This window comes from Manihot esculenta, chromosome 9, assembly GCF_001659605.2.
Source record: "Manihot esculenta cultivar AM560-2 chromosome 9, M.esculenta_v8, whole genome shotgun sequence".
In the NCBI taxonomy this organism is placed as follows: domain Eukaryota; kingdom Viridiplantae; phylum Streptophyta; class Magnoliopsida; order Malpighiales; family Euphorbiaceae; genus Manihot; species Manihot esculenta.
In genome coordinates this window covers 30100124-30118911 of record NC_035169.2, presented here as the reverse complement: position 1 = coordinate 30118911, position 18788 = coordinate 30100124, and the positions used below count along the sequence as shown (strand labels likewise).

Here is an 18788-nt window from a genome sequence, read left to right as displayed (position 1 = left end):
GAGCCCACGAGGGAGCAGGGACGTTAGCCAGCAAAATATTCAGACAGGGATATTATTGGCCCACGGTCAAAAAAGAAGCAGAAGAGTTTGTTCGGAGATGTGACGTATGTCAAAGATTCGCTAATGCCATCAGGACCCCTGCCACTCCTCAGGCAAGCATATCCAGTCCGTGGCCTTTCTCACAATGGGGAATCGATATCCTGGGACCCTTCCCCAAGACTACGGGGCAAAGAAAATTTGTAGTGGTGGCCGTGGAATACTTCTCTAAATGGCCAGAGGCAGAAGCTATAGCCACCATCTCAGCTCGTAAAATGATAGATTTCGTATGGGGGCATATCGTTTGTAGATTTGGCATACCCAGAGTGCTTATCTCAGACAATGGTAGACAATTTGATTGCAACACTTTCAAAGCCTTCACGACGAACATGGGAATATGGCATAAGTTTTCCTCCGTAGCTCATCCCCAGACCAATGGTCAAACAGAAGTTACCAACAGAGCTATCCTCCAAGGGTTGAAGAAGCGGTTAGATGGTGCAAAGGAGAATTGGGCAGAAGAACTCAATAGCATCCTATGGACACTCCGGACCACTCCCAGAGCGCCCACAAAGGAAACTCCATTTGCACTTGCTTATGGCACAGAGGCCGTAGTCCCAGTCGAGTTGCGGATTCCCACTCATCGAGTCCAATTCGTTAGTGAGGACACTAATGGGGACAAATTGAGAAGCAACCTGGATGCTCTGGAAGAAGTGAGGGAAGAAGCTCAAATCCGAACTGCTGCCTATCAACAACGAGCAGCGAGGTATTATAATCAAAAGGTCAGAGAAAGAAGCTTGAAGGTAGGCGACCTGACCTTAAGAAACCTAGAAGCTACAGGGAAAAGAGCAGCTGCAGGAAAATTAGCGCCAACCTGGGAGGGACCTTTCAGAGTGACGAAAGTGGTCAAGCCAGGAGTATACCGAATAGAAGATACGCAAGGAAATCCTGAACCCCACGCTTGGAACATCCAGCATCTAAAAAGGTACTTCCCTTGAAATATTTGTAAGAAAAGCATTGTATTTCGATAAAAATGAGCAAAATTGTTTATACAATGTGATTATCTTTATGAATAATATTTTCCCACAAAAAGACCGGGATCCCCAAGATCTCCCGGGTAACCAAACAAGACCGGGATCCCCAAGATCTCCCGGGTAACCAAACAAGACCGGGATCCCCAAGATCTCCCGGATAAAATAAAAAAGACCGGGATCCCCAAGATCTCCCGGGTAACCAAACAAGACCGGGATCCCCAAGATCTCCCGGGTAACCAAACAAGACCGGGATCCCCAAGATCTCCCGGGTAACCAAACAAGACCGGGATCCCCAAGATATCCCGGATAAAATAAAAAAAGACCAGGATCCTCAGGATCACCCCGGAGCAAAAAACAAACAGGATCTCGTAAGATCTCCTGAAAAATAATGGTCGGTGAAGGATTTAAGAGCCTCCCGAAAAATGAAAATTTCCCCTATCATACGCAGGGACAAATTCGTAAAAAGCGGGTTCCGACCTGAAAAAGCTCGGGGCATAATATTGTCGACCTCGCAGAAGATACGGTTCCGACCTCACAAAAAAGGAGAACCCTAAACTAAAAAAAAAAAAAAAAAAAAAAAAAAAAAAAAAAAAAAAAAAAAAAAAAAAAAAAAAAAAAACAAATTAGGTTCCGACCTCGAGGAAAAGTTCGGGGCACCCCAGCCAGTAAATATGTTCCGACCTCATAAAGAGGCAAAGGGCACGACGGCCAAAGAGTGCCGAACCCAAAATGCATACTAACGATTAAAAATTTAGCCAAGATAAAAGGCCGGGCTCCCAGCTCGGATAAACATATATCCTCAAAAACCCAAAGGCATGAAGGCCAAGGAAAAAACCAAAATTCTCTAGAAACTTAACCGTCTAAGGCATAAATAAAGAAGAAGAAGGCTACATCCGAAGCCCAAGTCAGTTTACCAAAGTACGAGATTTGATCACACTATTAGCTAAAAGCTAAAGGTCAATACAGCACTTATAAGAATACATTACAAGGCATATGAAAAACCAGGACAGTTCAAAAAATTGATATTTTATTAAATCATTACAATTCACCTCTCAGGCGAAGTAGGAGGATAGATAGTCCTTAAAGGACTTACATCAGTTAAAACTCCCTCGCCCACACTATCCCTATTTGCAGTAACATCTGCAGGAAGCTCAGTATCCCTTGGATCAGAGCTCTCAACATCAGCAGCAGGAGCAATTTCCGACCCAAGGTTGGGGTTCTCCTCCTCAGCAACAGGGTCGTCATCCTTCGACCCAAGGACTTCCACGTCCTCTTCTTCCAGCTCGGCGTCATCCGAGGAAGACACAGTTGACCGGCCACCAACACGGCAATCTCCCCGGGGCATAGGTAAATCATCCTCTCCATACATTACTGGCTCGCCATCTGAATCTACTTCACGCTTGCGAAGCTCTGACAACGGGGTATCAGGAGCCCACCTAGCTTCTCTTAAACCACGATTATAGCCGGTTGAGTAAAAACGAAGGGCTTCATTAACAATAGCCCTCTTCATTTCACCAGAAGCTAAATATTTACCAAGATGCGCTTCACAGGCCTCAGCTACAAACTCCTTAAACTCAGAAGAGTCCTTGTAGTCCTGAACAGCCGACTCACCGGCCTGAACGATTTTCTCCTTCAGCTCGTCAGACTCCTGATACTCCGCTATGCATTGCTCGCGTACCAGCTGAGCTTTACATTCCAACGCCCTGACTTCCTGGTTAAGTTGATCATGACGAAGTTTGAATTCTTCAGCCAAAGAAGTCAGATCTCTGATACGGTCAGAACTTGCACTCAACTCCTGCTCGAGGACCTGCACCCGAGCTAGGGCCGCCTCTTTCTGAGTTCTCTCCTCCTTCATATGAGCTTGAAGTCCATCAAAATCTGCCTTTAAGGCATCATACTGGCGCTGGACCTCCGCTTTTTGGCCCAAAGCCTCATTCCTCTCTTGAAGAGCATTCGCCATAGAGGATAGTTGCTCCGAAACTCCCTTGCAGCGAGCCTCCAAGGCCGTTGCCCTCTCATCAGACTCTTGGAGAACTTTGCGAGTCCGAGACAGCTCATCTTCTAAAGACGAGGTGTGCTTCGCTGTCTCAGCTGTTTCCTCCTCAGCCCTTTTAAGGGCCTCCAATGCAGAGTTCAATTCCGCCTGGAGGGTCTGGATTTGTTCTCGAGCAGCAGCCAGATTCCCCCTCGCATCATTAGTTGCAGATATATTCTCCTCTTTACGCGCTTCCTCAATCCGGCGGTCTACAGACTCCCGGAAGGAATGATCACGGATATCCACCTCCGTGACAAGACCCGTCACCTGGCACAGGAGAACAACAGTCAAGAAAACAAAACAGAACAAACTGAAAAGACAGGGAAAAATGACTTACCATCAGTAGCATCTCCCTGATTGTGTTCCCGAGCTCTTCACGAGAACGAGATCGGAAAGATACCTGTTCCTCAGTAGAACTGGCTAAGAGACCAGTCAGGGCAAGAAGACGGGGATCCGAAGCTTGTGTAACCCCGCCGAACATCTGCATTCTGAGCAGGTCAGCAACAGCACTGGCTGGAGACTCAGAGGTAATGTCCGACGCTTTCAAAGCGTTGCCAGAGGAAGGTAACGGAAGCTCGGCAGCAGCACTTTTTCCTTTCCCAATGGGAGGAAGAGCCATGGAAGACCCTGTAGTAGCCCTGGATTTCTTCCTAGCTGGAGATGGGACAGACGTTCTCGGAGGAGCTGGGCGCTTGTCCCCGGTCTTTGCTGGAACGACCCCAGAACCCTCAGGTTCAGTCCTCACAGGGGCAGGGGCATCTTGGGTGAGATCCTCTGGAGTTCGGTCCTCAATAAGGACGATCTCCAGTCCTGTCCCGGAATCCTCCTTGTCTTTACCCCCAGATACCTTCTCAGGAGAGTGGGCAGTACCCCGCTCCACCTGCTCAACAACAGAAGTCTGCTCCGTGATAACCAAGGAAGCCTCTATCACGGCCTCTGAGGAGGCTGGAGCAGACCTAGACCCTTCGGCAGACTCCAAAGGCGAGCTCGGTCCGCCACGGCCAGATGGCCTGGATGACTTGGAGCTGCGAGAGCTCGGCTTTGCAACTTGAGAGGGAACTTTGGCTGGAGATCGGCTAACCTTCTTGGAGGAAGTAGCTTGAACCACTTCCGCAGCAGCTTCAGATACTGAACGACCAGCTGAAAAGGCGTCGACGATTGCATGAATATTGTCCCGAGATAGGACAAAGTTCTTGGGAAACTTGACCTCGTCCATTTTTACTTCCGAAGCTGCGAAAATGCGAAATCATGAAAGTTAGCATACATCCTGATATTACAAGCAAAGGAGAAACCAAATAACTGGGCAGAGTGCTATACCCATGGACCGGACGTCCCTACGATTAGACACGTACAAACACTTCTCGACGTCATACTTCCGATCAACGGAAGTCAGCCGGAGCAACCCTACTTGCTCAATAATACTCAACTCGGGTAGGTCGTTGCAACCCGGATAGATCTCTCCCCACCTTAAATCTACCTCCCACTCTCGGCCGGAACCTGATTTCAGCTCGGCCACAAGGAAATTCTCTACCCATCCCTTTATAGAATCCTTGTAGCCAGTGAGGAGAGACAGCCCCCTACGGGGGGAAAAGTAATAGAAGTTTTGAGCCGCCTTTACCAGGCGGAAAAAGGTAACAAACAGACAGGCCGTGGGTGCAAAACCCCACCCCAGGCAGATAGACTCGAAACAAGACATGAACAAAATGGAATTTGGGGATAACATTCGAGGAGTTACCATGAAGTAATCAAAAACCTCAATAAAGAAAGGAGTAAAAGGAAGCGGTAAACCAAAATCTCTCTGCTTCAAGAAGAACACTATACTACGATACTCTTGAGGATCCACCAAACCCGGAGGAGGAGGATAAGGAAGGACTATCCTCTCATTTGGGAGAGGTGCCCGAATCAGATACAGAGGAGTATCCAAAAGCCTCCGAGAAATGTATTTAGTTATGTTAGCAGGGGTAATGTGGGACTCAATGTTAACAACATCAGGGAGTTCTGAAATCGCCATAGAAGAACAAGGAAGCGTACCTGAGAATGAAATAAGGTAAAAACGCAGAAGGAATGGCAGGAAGACAGAAAGCAGAAAGGAGTTGTTTTCCTCAAAAGGCAGAAGGAATTCGAAATGACAGCCAAATAATGAAACAGCACTTTAATCTGTACAGTTTTGTCTTGGAGCAGCGCGATCATTAATTACCCTCGAAGTTTACCCTCCCGACGGTTGGCTAACCGGTGGGAAGGTAAAGGGGGCAAAAAGAGGGGCAAAAGGATGACCGCTGGGCTTCTCTGCACACAACAGGGGCCAAGTCCATCATAATGGCCCAGGGTTCAAGGGCCCACGCGCCGCATAAGAAGCCCAACTTGTCAGTCAAAGTAACTTAGCCCACAAAGATTTACCTCTTTATCAATAAAGGGGATAAAGGGGCAAGTTGTGAAGAGACTCAACAGTACGAGCGAACAGGAGCACAGTCCAGGTCAGACTTGCTTATTATTTAGAAAATTATAAGTTCTGACGCGATTGTTATTAAAATAAATACTGAGAGACCGGGGCGCTGAGGACACCTCGGAGTCATACAGAGCTAAAGGCTCAGAGTTCAACTTAAAAGCAGAACTCACAGCTCGGTATTCTAGCTCGGGAGAAGAAAATCGAAAGCAGAAGCTCACGACTAAGTATTTTGGCTCGGAAAAATAGGGCTCGCAGATCGGTCAGTCCAGTTCGGAAAGCGTAACTTGAGACCTCGATCAACCAAAGAAGCACAAAGCTCAAGATAAGTCCGAGCTCGTAGGTCGGATAGTACAGCTCAGTGGAGTTAACTGACCTCCCAGTCAGTTGAGTAAGTTTTAAAGCCAAGCTCATAGGCCGGATAATACAGCTCGGAAGAAGCTAACCGACCTCCCAGTTAGTTATATCTTAAGATCGAGCTCGTAGGTCGGACAGCATATCTCGGGGGAGCAAGCCGACCTCCCAATGAGTTGGGTCAGTCCGGAACTCGGTTTGTCGACTAAAAGCGGAAGTTCCCGAGTATTATTATTTTAGTTCGGAAGAAACAAAGTTCAGCTAGTTAGAACTACAAAGAAGACAATACAAGTACTTCATCCACAACAAAGAAAGAAACAAGCTCAAGTATGAACGAAAAATAGGAATTTCATTAAAAGAAAAGTACATTACAGAATGGAAGACTATCCTTTAAGGATTTACATATCCGAACCTACATTACAGAATGGAAGACTATTCTTAATGGATTTACATATCCGGGTACTTCGTCGACTACATCCGACCTCAGTATTCAAGTCTTCGGTCCGGAGGATACTCCAGCTCGATATGTGAGTTCGGCAGAAAGGCCAAGATCTGTCTCGCCGCTGTAAGGAAGCTCCTGACGTTGATTCAGAGAAAGCGTTTCCCCCATAGGTCGGCATTCGGTTACCCAAATGCGATGCAGGAGGTGCGGTGGACCTTGGTTCCGCATAATATTGATACTTCACACCAAGGCCACGCAGGATACAGGTATTGAACAACATTCACTGTTCCATCATAGATAGACATTCTGAAGGGCAATGGAACAAGTGAATGTTGCAAACCTACACCCGAATGTGAGGCTCGATACAACCATGCACATTCAGGGAAATCAGCGAAATATTCTGAAGAGCAATGGAACAAGTTAGAACCCTCAGCATCTTGAAACATATATGGAGCCAGCACCTCTCAGGAGCCCGAACAACACGCAAAGGAGGAGGCCGGCCAGACGACCTGGGTGAAACCGTTTCAGCAACTTGCCGAACAGCCTCACCCAGCGACTGTCCTAGCAGCAGAACCTCCAAAGCCTCGTTCAGACCCCCTGAAGGTAACCTTAAATCTTTAAAATTTTTGAACTGACCCATTTTTATCTCAGGCACTGCAAAAAGTTCAAAAACAGATACGAGTCAGAACGAATCCTTATCAGAGAAAAACAAAATAACACAAAAACTCAGGATTACCTCCGGCCACTTAAAGAAGGCGTCAGATGGATCCTCCACAGATGAAACAGGACGATCTCGCCGAAAGAAGGGAGCAGACAGAAAATTGCAACAAGGGCAACCCTTGTACCAACAGAGAGTTTGAAAACGAAGAAAAACTGGCGTTGATATATACTTGAAGTCTGAGGCCTAAGCACAAAATAGAGTTATACTAGACTCTAAGCTAGCCAAGCCAGACGTTCCTCGGAAAGGAAAGAAAAGACAAGCCCAGATAATGATGACAGAAAAGCAGAAACAGCGGAGAACAGAAAGAATAGAGAAAAGCCAGAGATGGAAAAGGCAGATGGGACTCAAAGACTGCGCAACGCCAGAAAGATGAAAGAACTTTATGGAGGCATCTGAACACGAACAGACGCGGTATTAATGGTTTTTGATATTCACCCCCTCGACAGTCGGAGCAATAACTGCCGAGAAGGTGAAGGGGCAATTGATAACCGCTGGATTTCTTAACTCCGGACCAGGGCCTCGACTATAGCCAAAAGCCCATCAAGCAGAGGCCCACACACGCGAGACAAGCCTGACCCGTATGCCTTCAAAGGCCAGGCTCACCCATCTCCTCCATTCAGGCCGGCCCGACCCGCGCCAAGCAAGCCCTCTCCTCTTGGGCTCAGCATCTGGCCCGACTCTCAGCCCAGCCCAGTGTCCAGACCCAACTCAGACAGCCTGGCAGATCCGCACGGATGTACGCATGGAGAGAATCAGAGGCCGTTACGCATGGAGCAGGCGGCTGATACCCTCGTACACCCAAATCTGCATGCCAGAGCCGCGTGTCCCAATCACGGAGAGGCCTTTACACTTCACCATGAGCAAAGCAAAAAGGATAAAAGGGGAGCACCCTCCCCAGACAAACTAAGTTTTTGAGGGAAGTCTAAGAAAGCTGTATTAACCATCATTCTGTAATACAAAACCCTTGTAAAACCCTACTCTATTGGATCTCAGATTATCAGTAATTATGAGGATTTTAACTTTTTTATATTATCTAGGATTGAAACATAATAATAAACGACAATTGAAAGTTGAAATTCTTTTAAATTTTTTAAATTTAAACATTTCAATTATCAATTCATATTTAATTTTAAAATATCACAATTATATGAAAATAAAAAACATCTTTTCATCTTCCATAATATCAGTTATTTAAAAAAAATAGACCAATAAAATAAATATATAAAAATTTAAATGTTTGAATTGAAAAATTAAAAAATTAATATTTTAATTATACTAAAATTCGTGCAATTTACCTAAATACAAATCCACTTGTGCCTACTGTTCCCAATGTGAACATGAAAGTTGGGCAAATTAATTAATTAATTAATAATTATTTTTGTTACTTTGATGATAAGCATAATAGGATACTAGAATCTCACTAAATACAAAAGTCTTCATCATCATTATCATTATTAAGGTAAACGATTACGTTCAAAATTAAATTAAATTAAATAAATTAAAAATTAAAATTTTAATATTTATAAAAATTTAATTAAATTAATTTTATTTAAAAATTAAATCAAATTAATCTCTCTAATTTAATTTACTTTAATTTAGTATGATTTAATAAATTTAAATGCTTAATAAATTTTTTATTTTTTACATTTTATTTTTATATTTTAAATTTTTATTAAAATATTTTAATTTTAATATAATTTAATTTTTATATTATTAAAATAATATATTATTATCATTAATTGATTCAGTTTGATTTTTTTAATCAAAATCGAGTTAAATTGAAATAACTGAAAATTTTAAAATTAAAAATTAAAATAAATAAAAAATCAAACTAAATTTTTAAATTAATTTAATTTAATTTTTTTTTTACTTTAAACCAAATACTGATAATTTCAAATTATTATCTAATATTATGCTAGGCAAGAGGCATTAAAATTTCTGATAGATAAATCAATTAAGTTATATCAAAAGTGAATGATCCAATTGCATAATTAAATGTTATAATTGGGAAATTATTCTTAATTGAATCATGTTGATGAAATGATGGAATAAGCAAACTCTTTATTAGCAAGGAACCTTCTCTTTCTCATTTTGAACATTTGAATCTATTTTTTATCATAATAATTTCATGACTTAACTCACAATTATTGATTGCTTTGAGCTACAAATTAATGATTTACTTTGGAATCTAAAATAAATCTTTTTTTTTTTAAATTGCTGATGTCACAAAAATTCTTCAAACCTTCCCATCAATTATTACTTAAGTCAATCCACAAAAGGTTTGATTTAATTTTGTCAATTTCTCAAGTATTATAATATTCAAAATGAATAACTTTACAATATTTGCTAATAAAATTGAATTCTAATTAATAAAGAAAATTTTTATTTTCCATTCAATACATTAATATTTTATTTTTTTCATTTTAATTTATTGATAATAGATTTTTTTTAAAATTTAATTAGAATTAATTGTATAAAATAAATATATAATTAGAAGTCGTAACTCTGTTGATTCTTTCTTTGACCTTTATGAAAGCAATACATCGAAAGTGAGAAAGCACCATCCTCTCTCACATAACTCCATTTCTCAATGGCTTTGTTCCAAAAAACACTTGATACATGTGCAATTTTGAAAACGATGGTGGAAAAGAAAAAAGGCAAAAAAAAAACCTATGATTCCGAGTTTGAAGCTACGCTTTAAATACGGCAAGCGTGCAAGCCTTAATCATCGATTGGAATCTGCAATTATCATCCATTGGTTTTATAATAAGGCTAACACTGTATTCAATATATATATAATTTTTTTTAGTGATTTTAGAATTCATTTATTTTATAAAAAAATATTTTTATATTTTTTAATATTTAAATATTAAAAAATTTTAATTAATTACAAATACTTTTTTAATAAAAAAATTAAATTATATGCATCGCAAAAAATACTCTTTCGACTATAACAACTGATAAGAGCAATAACAATTTAATTAATGTATATATCAAGGAAAATACAATATATTTATCATATTTTAAACAAGAGTTCCAATTTCTTTCACATCATTAAATTTTTCGTTCATATGCATATCAAAAATAAAATTCTCTCAATATAGTCACATCAAATACAGAGAATGAGTTATTAGAATTAAGACATGTTATATATAAAAGTAAATTTATATTGACTTCACCAAAATGATTATTAAATTTTTGAAATTGTATATCAATAACATAATAGAATAATTCAATACGATAAAAATAAAAATTTGTCATCTTTTCAAAAAATTTTAATAGTAAGATGAATGATATGATTTGCATAAAATTTTACCACTAATGTGAGTAAACTATTTTGGCTACAAGAATAAGTATCAGCTGATAGTAACAACTACCAATATTGGATAGTTAAATCACGTTCTAAAAATTTAGGCTAGCAAGAGAATTAACAAAATGTGCAAAAAAATTCAGTGGCTTCATTAGCTAATGAATTTGCTCCATGGTCATCATCATGTTAGTTGCCAAGAAATCACAGGTTTGAGGTTGACAGGAGAGCAACTTTCCAGAAATGAAATTCACAACCACATCATTATTTTCTAAATTATTAATTTATATTATTCTATTCTTTACTATCTTTTTTTTTCAAAAATAAAAGAGCACAGTGTAGCATGAGTACTCTCCAAGAATTCATCCTTTACTGTTCTCGTTCATATACGTTACAATTAATTTTTTTTTTAATTTCGGGACACAATTATTAGTTTTAATATAATTTACAGATGGAAATATAATAGATGTGGTTTAAAATGCATTATTAAATTATATTGCATAAGCTGGAAATTTTACAGGAAATATATTGGGTAAAAGTCGTGCTGGCTTTGCCTAATCAGCATATAAATGGAAGACACAGCACAGCAGCTATATAAGACAACGTTGTTGTGATATTGAATGCTATTCATTGATTTGTACATAAAAAGAAATAAGCATCTCATATAATAATAATAAGAAAAATAAATATACAAAAATAATCATTTAATTAGGGAAATTAGAATCCATGAGCTGGCGTGCCACATCAATGATATTTTTTTTTCCCAGAAAGAGTAAAATATATATTTTTTTACGGGCATTCAAATAGTGGGGCTAATATATTTTTAACTATTAAATTAAATCAAATTTACTATATATATTTTAAAAAAATTAATATACTATTACATTTTATTAAAATTAAATTCTTGTAATTTTATATATAGTCAATTTATTATTTAATTATTGTAATATTAAAAAATTTATTAAAATATTTTAAAATTTTAAAAAATTTATTAATTAATAATTTTATTAATTTTAATCGTTAAATGATAAAAAAATAAAAAAATGTGAGATGGATTAAATTAATAGATATTTTTATAAAATTAAAAAATTTATTAATTAATTTTTTTTATATTATATATATAATTAATAAAATATTTAATAGTTAAAATTAATTAAAAAATTAATTAATAAATTTTATTTTACTATATTTTTTAAATTAAGAGATTAATTAATAAATTTTTTAATATTATAAAAAATTTTTCTTTAAAAATAAAATAAATAAAGAATATAAGTGGTAAAAAATAGAAAGGAATGAAGGAGTGGTAAAAAATAAACGGAGGAGGATTTTCACTTTGTTTGAAAAGGAAAGGAAAATACAGAGAAAGGAAATTAACTTTTATTATTTATTTATTTTTTTAAATTAAAAAATTTATTTATTTAATTAGTATAATATAAAAAATTTTATTAATTGACTTTTTAATTTTAAAAATATATTAAAATATTTTAATTTTAAAATTTTATTTAGCCATATTATTAATTTTGAACAATAAAATATTATTTGATTAAATATAATATGAAATTTTTTTTATTATTTAATCCATCAATTTTATAAAGATATATATTAACTGGTTTAAATATTAAAAGTATTTTAAATTATTTTAAATATTTAATAATTAAAATTAATAAAAAAATTAATTAATAAATATTTTAAAAACATTTTAAAATTTATTTCAAAATTAATAAATTAATTAATAATTATTTTTCTCTATCATAAAAATCAATTTTTTTCTTTAAATTAAAGAAAAAATAATGAAAAATTGAGGGACTTTATGTAGAAATGTGTGAAAATATACATATTTTATTTTAATTTTTATTAAGTAAAAAAAATAATTCGGTCTTCATCTTTTCAAATAAAAAATAATTTTATTTTACTTTCCAATTTTTTTACTTAAAAATATTAATTTTTTCCATTCAACGCACGTTGTTTATACTGGGTTTTCTCCACTAAAATTATCCAGAGAAAATTTTTTTTTCCCCTTAACCGAATAAGCCTATATAAAATTCCATGTTGAAAAAATGTAAAAGAAAGGGACGATACACTGACTTGAAGTCTCCGTCTAGTGATGACGTCAGAAGAGAACAGAAAAGAGAAATAGTAAAAAGTTGAGGGGTAGAATTGCAAAATCAGAGTAGCGCTGGCAAGTATAAAGATGCGAAAGTCTCCTCATTATCTCTCATCTCATCATGTACAGGCGTGCAAGAGTGGGAATCGGACTGTGATTCCTATTTTAGGCTGTTTATTTACTCTCCCTTCCGAATTTCTCTATCACTACCGCTCTCTCCATTACCAAACAAACACACTCCTCTCTCTCTCTCTCTCTCTCTCTCCGCCACACTTACAGGTATCTCTTCTCTTCTCTTCTCTTCTATTTTTTCTTTTGCTTGTCTGCTTCGCATGCATTCTATGTGGAGACTTCACTCCGATTGATCTCCGTTGCTTTCTCTTTATAATGCGTTTTGTTTTTGTGATTTTTGAGTTTTTTTTTAATAAATTCAATTATCTTTCGCTAATCAGTCTCTGTTCTTCATCCTCTCGATTTTCGGAGGATTTCACCTTTTACTGAGATTTTTTCAGCTCTATCGGTGTTGTTAATAATGATTTTTGGTCTGAATGATGAGTTTTTTCTTTTAAATTTTTTATAGTTTGTATGCATCATTGATTAGGTTTTTGGCTCGATGCAAGTTTTGTTTGAATATGATTTTTTTAATATTCTTTGTTATGGCGTCTAGCAGATAAGATAATTGAGGATTTTTTTTTCCTTTTTTGAATGGAGATTTTTCAGGATTCCAGAAATTATCGGTAGCACTCTTATATTTTTTTTATAGGAAAAACTTGCCTTACGATTCTCAAGGCTGTTCACACAGTGAAAAACTGCAAACTTTTTTGAAAAAAATGTTTATAAATACTGAAAAATATAAGTTTGTATTGCCGTAAACTGATTTTTTTAAATTTAATTAAAATTTATAAAATAGTGTAATTTTTTTGCAATTTTTTCTTTAATTAAAATTTATATAGTGTAATTTCTTTGCAAATTTTTCTTACTTACAAACTAAAATTTTATAATTATTTTTTAGCCAATTAATCCAAATAATCAAACATTTTCGTTAATTCACTCTATATTCTAAATTTTCAATTTTGTACAATTAAACTGAAGTCAAATTTTAACCGAGACATCAAATTAATTTTAACCAAAATTTAAGGTTGCTGCTCATCATCGGAATTTTTATTATTTTTTAATTTATATTTTTAATTTTTAATTTATATTTTTTATTTATTAGATAAAAATAATCTATAAACATTTTTTGAATTTACTTTACATCCCTATTAAATAAAATAATTCAAACTTTTCTAGAAATTCACACTTATATCTTGAGAATACAATTATGAAAACATCTAGAAAGATGTTGCAGAGGAGAAAAACTGTTTTTTTTTTTTCTTTTCTAAATTAGCCTCTCTTATCCATTACTTCTTTCTCTGTTGCCACCATGTTTATTTAGGTTTTATTCTTTCAGTCGCATCTAGGTTCTATTTTTTCTGTCGCATCTAGAGCTACAAAGAAAGCTGCCGATTAATTTGATTTTTTCACTTATGTTGAATCCTTAGACAAGGATGCGACAGTCGATCTAATTTGACTTTTTCACTTACTTCGGAGCCTTAGCCTAGGATGCTACTAATTGAAATTTCACTATTCAAAATTGGAAGGTTGAGACATAAATATGAATTTGCGAAAAAGTTTGGATTATTTTGTTCAATATACAAGAAAAGTTGGGATATGCATGTGTTATAAAAATGTTAGGATTATTTTATCCAATAGATAAAAAAGATAATTAAAAAATAATTAAAAAAAAGCCAATGTTAGATTTTTGTCAAAATAAATTTGGACTCATGGTTAAAATTATAACATAGCGGTCCGGTTTAATTGTCAAAAATTGGAAGTTTATGATTTAAGCTTGAACTTACGAAAATGTTTGAATTATTTGGGTTAATATGCTTTTTTTTTTTTATTGATGAAAGACGTGGTTTTTTTAATAAAAAAGTGTTTTCTCTTATGATTGACATGTGAATGAGTTTTCACACTTGTTTTTTCTTATTTTATATAGAAAATAGAAACTTTATTTTCCTTATAAAATGAAAAAGCCTTAGAATCTACTTTTTGGGATGCACTAGGATACAAGTGGAACCTCTCCCATCAATTTTTCTTTAAAAATGAAAGTAATTTTTTGAATCTTTTTTAAATTTTTGCCTTTTTAGCAACTTAATTCTAGTTGTGGATCTTCCTAATGACTGTTTATATTGAAAGAAAGTTATGGAACATTGGTGGAGGTCTTTATCATCTTGCATTTTTAAGACCGTCATATCATTTCAAAGTCCCTACTTGACTTTGAAAAACAAATTAGCTTTTTTAATAATATCTCTCTTTTTTTTTGCATTTAAAGTTTAGTGTGTGGTTAGACCTCAGATCAAGCATATACCTCTTGACCAACCAAACTACTCGGCCTAGGCTTTAATAATATTTCCTTATTCCCATTATTTGTTCCATTATGTCAAAAATCATATGCACTGCTGATATGAACAGAAGATGACATGTTAAGTGGACACAAAATTTGACTTATCATGGGAAGAAGCTGTTTATGCTCAAATGTAAAGTAGAATGGTAACTGAAAACTGAAACACTGAGATGGCATATATACACGATGAGCATGGGGCCTGGGTAGGAGGTTTTGTTTCTAAACCTGGGCACAGGAGCGATCTGCAATTCAGAAAGCAGGGCAGTCTAATGCTTTATTTATATCATGATATTGTGAGTATAGCCTACCCAAGGAGTGTGTGCTCTTAGGCTTTGCGGAGCCTCCCTTGTTATAACCAAAAAAATTATATATATGTGGAAAATAAATTTGCAGATTGACTATCTATCTTCTCTGTTTGGGAAGACAAAGCAACAGAAGAAACTATAATTCTCTAACATATTATTAATTGCTGTAGTATATTCTAATCCTGCCATCTATTAGAGTATGGACAACTACAATGATTTAAGTATTTTACTTGCATAATTTTGCATGTTGAGGATCTGTCTGATTATCTTTTGAAATTAATTGAGTGTGCTAATATCCAGCATAGAGCATATCTTGAAGGAAATTATGGCAGAGGAAGACCTCTATACAAAGGATGGGACCGTAGATATTAGTGGAAAACCAGCAAATAGAAAGAGAACAGGAAACTGGAAGGCATGCCGATTTATTCTTGGTATGACATTTATGTGACTATCTTTTCTTGGTTAATATAATAAGAACTTTACATGCTTTTGCATTTTTTAACCAACTCCATATCATGGAATGGTTTTATTTGTCATAATCCATGTCTACCTATGAATTTTTATCATGTAGTGCTAAAAACAAAACCATAATATTGAACACCAACACATTGATAGTATGAACAAGTGGTAAAAAATAGGTAGGATATGTATATGTAGCATTCTTCAGTGGCTGTATATCTGATTCAGACTCTTATGTGCCACTATAAGCCTGAGATGTTTATCACAATGACATTTCCTTGCAGGGAATGAATGCTGTGAGAGGTTGGCATACTATGGAATGAGTACAAATCTAGTGAATTATCTTCAGGACCGTCTCAACCAGGGAAATGTCACTGCATCAAACAATGTGACCAATTGGTCAGGAACCTGCTATATTACCCCACTGATTGGAGCCTTTCTAGCCGATGCATATTTGGGAAGATATTGGACAATTGCTATTTTTGTAATTATCTACATTTTTGTAAGTAATACTTCAAGCCAATTTTCTCACCTATAGAATACATAAAAACCAAATTGACATAAGTTTAATAAATTTCTTGACTATCGACTAGTATCAAGGTCAAGTGTGTACTTTCTCTTCCTTTCTTCTCGGCCATACTAGGAAGTCCTTCGAAACTTAAAGAGGGAAAATGTCTTAATTTATTTTTCACAAATAACTTCTAACATGGGGAATAAGGCACCAAATAGCAATTGTCCTTCTTCTTCTTCTTTTTTTTTTTTTTTGACATAGAAGAATTCTACTTTTGTAGAACTCTTGGTTTTTACATACAGATGGCAATTGGCAAGAATCTTTCTTCTTTTCTAATTTCTTTTTTAATCCATCTGGAGTTTTGTACAAGAAAAATATTCTGCATTCTATCCTCTCTCACAAGGTTTAACATTTAAATTTAATCAAAGACACTGAACCAAGCAATAAAATTTTCCCTATAAATCTTGCTGTTGCAGAGATGCTGAAATCATAAGCACTTGTTTTTCTTGTAGGGAATGACATTCCTAACAATTTCTGCTTCTGTCCCCGGTATAAAGCCGGCATGTGATAAGAATTCCTGCCACCCAACAACAGCACAAAGTGCAGCATGCTTTGTTGCACTTTACTTAATTGCTCTTGGGACTGGTGGAATCAAGCCATGTGTCTCATCTTTTGGGGCAGATCAATTTGATGAAGCTGATGACAATGAAAAGAAAAAGAAGAGCTCCTTTTTTAATTGGTTTTACTTCTCGATCAATATTGGTGCACTTATAGCTTCTTCTGTTTTGGTCTGGATACAAATGAATGTTGGCTGGGGCTGGGGTTTTGGTGTCCCAGCTGTTGCAATGGCCATTGCAGTTGTGTTTTTCTTCTCAGGAAGCACATTATACCGACTTCAGAAGCCTGGAGGCAGCCCCTTCACAAGGATTTTCCAGGTTATAGTTGCATCCTTCAGAAAATTGCATGTTCAAGTTCCTGCTGATAGTTCCATTCTTTATGAGACTGCAGATAAGGAAAGTAATATCCAAGGAAGCCGCAAGCTTGAGCACACAGACAAGCTTACGTAAAGTTTCTTATCCTATATCTAATATACAGGTTCACTATAGCCATTTGCTCATCACTGTTCATGCTTTTCTCCAGCGATCTTTTTACTCATTTCCAAATGTGTGTATCTATATATACATACATATATATTAAATCATGATGTTAAAAGTTCAAACCTTCCACATTCTTCTCCCTTAATTAAAAATAAAAAGTTTACTGGTACATTGTTAGATCAACACATGTTTTTACAGTAGGCAAGCAAGCAGGCACGCAAGATGAGTCTCACATTCAAATCCATATATCATTATATCTGTTGTTAGGTACTTGTAGGATATGTTCTTGAAATGTCCCAAAAAAAAAACAATTCATATCTTTTTTAAGTTGTTAGCTCTCGTATTTGCACTGCAGTATTGATGAAAGTGGGACAGTATTTTGGAATTGAATCAAGAGTCTGGCTGATTGATATTTTCATTCTGACATAGACAAAGTTATCAAATTTCAGGTTTTTTGACAAGGCTGCTGTGGAGACTCAAGATGACAGCATTAAGGGCTCAGCAGACCCATGGAGACTCTGTACAGTAACTCAAGTTGAAGAGCTGAAGGCCATTGTCAGGTTGCTTCCAGTGTGGGCAAGTGGAATAGTTTTTGCCACCGTGTATAGTCAGATGAGCACCATGTTTGTTTTACAAGGCAACACCATGAACCAACATATGGGTCCACATTTCAAGATTCCTTCAGCGTCCCTCTCCCTGTTTGACACCCTTAGTGTTATCTTCTGGGCCCCTGTATATGATCGAATCATTGTACCATATGCAAGGAAATTCACTGGTAATGAACGAGGCTTCACCCAGCTGCAGCGCATGGGCATTGGCCTCGTCATATCCATTTTCTCCATGATCACTGCCGGAGTGTTAGAGGTTATTCGCCTCAAATATGTCCAGAAGAATAACTACTATGATCTCAAGTACATTCCAATGTCCATTTTCTGGCAAGTACCACAGTACTTTCTCATTGGATGTGCAGAAGTTTTTACATTCATTGGGCAGTTGGAGTTCTTCTATGACCAGGCACCTGATGCAATGAGGAGTTTGTGTTCGGCGCTTTCTCTTACAACAGTTGCATTAGGAAATTACTTAAGCACTCTGCTGGTTACCATAGTGACAAATGTTACAACAAGGCATGGGAAGCTTGGTTGGATTCCAGACAACTTGAACAGAGGCCATCTTGATTACTTCTACTGGCTACTAGCTATCCTCAGCCTCTTGAACTTCTTTGTATATCTCTGGATTGCAAAATGGTATACTTACAAGAAGCCAACAGGCCTCGCCAATTGATACAGAACGGTTCGTAGACTTCAGTGTGCAGACCATTAGTAATTTCATGTTGATGTTTATGTTGACAATATTTATGTTTAGTTTGGTCGTTTGCTTGTAAATATCCTTGGTCATGTTAAGAAATTTTAAGTGTAGTAGAACTCCAATGTTTGTTAGTCGAAGTTCAACCAGTTAAAAAGCTTCAAATTAAGCCAATTGAAATTGAAACTGAAACGT

At 36.2% G+C, this 18788-nt stretch overlaps 2 protein-coding genes across 2 annotated transcripts; one reads left to right on the top strand and one right to left on the bottom strand.

Annotated features, from left to right (window-relative positions):
* Positions 1–2112: 2112 nt before the first annotated feature.
* Positions 2113–4318, bottom strand: LOC122724642 (myosin-4-like). The gene is made up of 2 exons (XM_043960179.1): positions 3440–4318; positions 2113–3369 (listed from the first exon to the last, which is right to left on the bottom strand). Exons 1-2 carry the CDS (start codon positions 4316–4318, stop codon positions 2113–2115), a joined length of 2136 nt encoding a protein of 711 aa, XP_043816114.1.
* An 8263-nt stretch (positions 4319–12581) lies between these two features.
* Positions 12582–18733, top strand: LOC110623002 (protein NRT1/ PTR FAMILY 8.1). The gene is made up of 5 exons (XM_021767804.2): positions 12582–12752; positions 15525–15655; positions 15968–16185; positions 16707–17257; positions 17741–18733. Exons 2-5 carry the CDS (start codon positions 15550–15552, stop codon positions 18570–18572), a joined length of 1707 nt encoding a protein of 568 aa, XP_021623496.1. The 5' UTR covers positions 12582–12752; positions 15525–15549; the 3' UTR covers positions 18573–18733.
* Positions 18734–18788: the final 55 nt, after the last annotated feature.